The sequence below is a fragment of the Platichthys flesus genome, chromosome 15 (genome assembly GCF_949316205.1).
Source record: "Platichthys flesus chromosome 15, fPlaFle2.1, whole genome shotgun sequence".
Classification (NCBI taxonomy): Eukaryota; Metazoa; Chordata; class Actinopteri; order Pleuronectiformes; family Pleuronectidae; genus Platichthys; species Platichthys flesus.
Genome location: NC_084959.1, coordinates 1,431,785 through 1,435,461, shown reverse-complemented (window position 1 = coordinate 1,435,461; position 3,677 = coordinate 1,431,785). Strand labels below are relative to the sequence as shown.

At 41.2% G+C, this 3,677-nt stretch overlaps 1 protein-coding gene across 1 annotated transcript; it reads left to right on the top strand.

The window, feature by feature from the left end:
- The first annotated feature begins 1,223 nt into the window (after nucleotides 1-1,223).
- LOC133970041 (tripartite motif-containing protein 16-like) lies at nucleotides 1,224-3,411 on the top strand. The gene has a single exon (XM_062406838.1). It carries the CDS (start codon nucleotides 1,263-1,265, stop codon nucleotides 2,925-2,927), a length of 1,665 nt encoding a protein of 554 aa, XP_062262822.1. The 5' UTR covers nucleotides 1,224-1,262; the 3' UTR covers nucleotides 2,928-3,411.
- The last annotated feature ends 266 nt before the right edge of the window (nucleotides 3,412-3,677 follow it).

The following is a 3,677-nucleotide window of genomic DNA, read 5'->3' as shown; positions in this document are numbered from 1 at the left end:
GAGACAGAAACTGCAGATGAAATATTGTTTAAAAAGACAGAGAAGAGTGAACAGGAAGCTGATCACTTGTAACAGCCACAGATTCTGGAGCCTTTCCACTCTATGCTAAATGCTAGCTTCATGGACCGAGCTGTTTAGCTGACTACAATGCTAACTAAAAAGACTCAATAAAACGCAATTGACGCAGCCGCCATCTTGAAAAGCTTGTAAAAGTCACATTCTCTTTTCACTTTGGCAAAATAAAACTACATCGGCCCACATGGATATATATACATCTATATACTGTATGTACGCTCATCGGTATCCAGTGTTTAAGTGGATATGTATCAACATGACAACTTTAAGTTTATAGAAAAGATTTACATTTTTCTTTACACATACTCAGAACATTTCTTAAATCTTAAACTTCGAGCTGCCTGTATTTGGTTGTGTTTCTCTTTTCTAGAAATTACTATAAAATTGATGGTAAAACTGCAAAATATCAAGTTTCAAATATAATTAAAGATGTTTTCCCCCCAGTTTATTAAATATTAAAAAAAGCCGTATTAAAGCTACCATTTAAAGAGAAACTTCACAGTTAACTAGTTTTATAATTCTTTCAATTGATAAAATCAAAACTTATATTTCAAAATCTCAATGGCCAACAATCAGGTTGTCATTTTGGGTTATGTTTTATCTATTATATTATTTTTAAGTTTTGGATTAGCTGAATAAATCAACTTGGCCTAGTATTTTTTTCATATTTTTAAATATTACATGGACGAAAGAGGAAATTAAGAAAATAATTAAGAAATACGACTAAAATAAAATTCCTCCAGAATACGCAAATGTTGGTAAGAATACGAACATGTTAAAGCCTTCAAAAAGCCAATTCATTTACCTGAATAATAATAATAATTCTTACAATTCCAATAGGGCCTCTCTGTCTGTCACTGCCTGTCAGTGCTCAGGCCCTAAATATAATAACACACTCTGCCTCTCACTGAATCTCCTCTTAACACCAGGTGACAACAGGCCGCTGGGAAATGCAGTAAAACCTGAAACACCAACAACTTCTTCCTCAAACACAACCAGCTCCTCCCAGTCAGGACATGTCTGTGTCTCCTCCCTTCACAGGTGTGTCAGTGTAAGAACCAGTGAACAACAAGCTGGGAACTGTGGGAGATGAGTCACTGCAGGGAGTGAACGAGAGAGGGAGGAGCAGAGATCTGTATCTGTTCAGAGGAAGTGAATCTGTTCTTCAGTCTCTGGCAGCAGCTGAAATGGCGCAGCAGGAAATTCAACTGGACAGAGAAAGTTTCTCCTGTCCGATCTGTCTGGATCTACTGAAGGATCCGGTAACTACTGGCTGTGGACACAGCTACTGTAAGAGCTGTATTAACACCCACTGGGACAATGGGGAGGAGAGAGGAAGCTACAGCTGTCCTCAGTGTAGACAGACCTTCACACCGAGGCCTGTCCTGAGGAAAAACACCATGTTAGCTGATTTAGTGGAGGAGCTGAAGAAGGCTGGACTCCAAGCTGCTCCCGCTGATCACTGCTATGCTGGACCTGAAGATGTGGCCTGTGATGTCTGCACTGGGAGAAAACTGAAAGCTCTCAAGTCCTGTTTGGTTTGTTTGGCCTCTTATTGTGAAAAACACCTCAAGCCTCATCTTCAGTCAGCTCCACTGAAGAAGCACAAGCTGGTGGAGCCCTCGAAGAAGCTCCAGGAGAACGTCTGCTCTCGTCATGACAAGGTGATGAAGATGTTCTGCCGCACTGATCAGCAGTGTATCTGTTATCTCTGCTCTGTGGAGGAACATAAAGACCACGACACAGTGTCAGCTGCAGCAGAAAGGACTGAGAGGCAGAGAGAGCTCGGGCTGAGGAGACAAACCATCCAGCAGAGAGTCCAGGACACAGAGAAAGACGTGAAGCTGCTTCAACAGGAGGAGGAGGCCCTCAATGGCTCTGCTGATAAAGCAGTGAAGGACAGTGAGGAGATCTTCACTGAGATGATCCGTCTGCTGCAGAAAAGAAGCTCTGATGTGAAGCAGCAGATCAGATCCCAGCAGGAAACTGAAGTGAGTCGAGTCAGAGAGCTTCAGGAGAGACTGGAGCAGGAGATCACTGAGCTGAAGAGGAAAGACCAGGAACTGAAGCAGCTCTCAGACACAGAGGACCACAACCAGTTTCTACACAACTACCCCTCACTGTCACCACTCAGTGGATCTACACACTCATCCAGCTTCAGGATCCGTCCTCTGAGGTACTTTGAGGACGTGACAGCAGCTGTGTCCCAGGTCAGAGGTCGACTACAGGACATTCTGAGTGAGACAGAGACAGAGATTTTACAGATTGTGTCTCAAGTGGATGTTTTACTGCCACAACCAGAGCCAGAGACCAGAGCTGACTTCATAAGATATTCACAGGAAATCACACTGGATCCAAACACAGCAAACAAACATCTGTTATTATCTGAAGGAAACAGAAAAGTAACACGTATGAATGAAGATCAGTCTTATTCTGATCACCCAGACAGATTCACTGGTTGGCCTCAGGTCCTGAGTAGAGAGAGTCTGACTGGACGTTGTTACTGGGAGGTGGAGGTGAGAGGAGAAGTTCGTGTAGCAGTCACATACAAGAACATCAGCAGAGCAGGACGCTTAGAATGTTTATTTGGTTTCAATGATAAATCTTGGTCATTAAATTGTAATGTAAACAGATATAACTTTTATTACAACAACATCATGACTCCAGTGTCAGGTCCTGAGTCCTCCAGAGTAGGAGTGTACCTGGATCACAGTGCAGGTGTTCTGTCCTTCTACAGAGTCTCTGACACCATGACTCTCCTCCACAGAGTCCAGACCACATTCACTCAGCCTCTCTATGCTGGAGTTCTGGTTTTTTCTGGATCCAGAGCTGAGTTCTGTAAACTCAAATAGACTCGAGTCATTAAAAGCAGTGATTTAGATTCTGTGTTTAAATCTTTAACTTCTCTTGTCTCCATGTTTGTTGATCAAAGTTCATCGTAGTGACGTTTCTGCTCCGCACAGAGATCAGCTGTCAATCAAACACTGACCTTCTTTTATCACATGTATTCAGTTCTCACTTTGTAAAGACAGAAATCTATAATAACACTGACATGAATGTGTTTGAAAGAACTGCTGTTGCTGTTGTTTTCTAAATCAATGTAGAAATCAGGTTGTGTGATGTTTTATAACCTGTGTTGATCCTGATCCTCATCAATGAGCTGATTATTTGTTCTTTTCTGTTACACGTGTGAGATCGAGGTGAAACAAACTGGTTGTGTTTCCATGAAATCACTGATCAAGAGTCACTGGAGCCGTTTTCCGCCTGAAACTCCACAAACCTCATGTTCATGTTCACTCTCTGTCTTTTCACAGAAATACTCAAGTTCTAATAAAAGTGCTCTTTTAAAATCACACATTTCTCATTGTCTGTCATTTCAGTTTTCAATTATAAATAATAATGAATACAAAAATATTATTATTATAATAATAATAATAATGATAATTGGCCCGAGCACATGCTTTGGTTAAAATTTTAGGGCTTTAATTTGTCAAAGGATTCATGATCCATGTTTGTCCGAGATACAGAATCGCGTGTAATCAAACTTTGACTTCACGGTCACACATGGTGACGAAAAATCATCTTTGAGTATGTTTTTATCT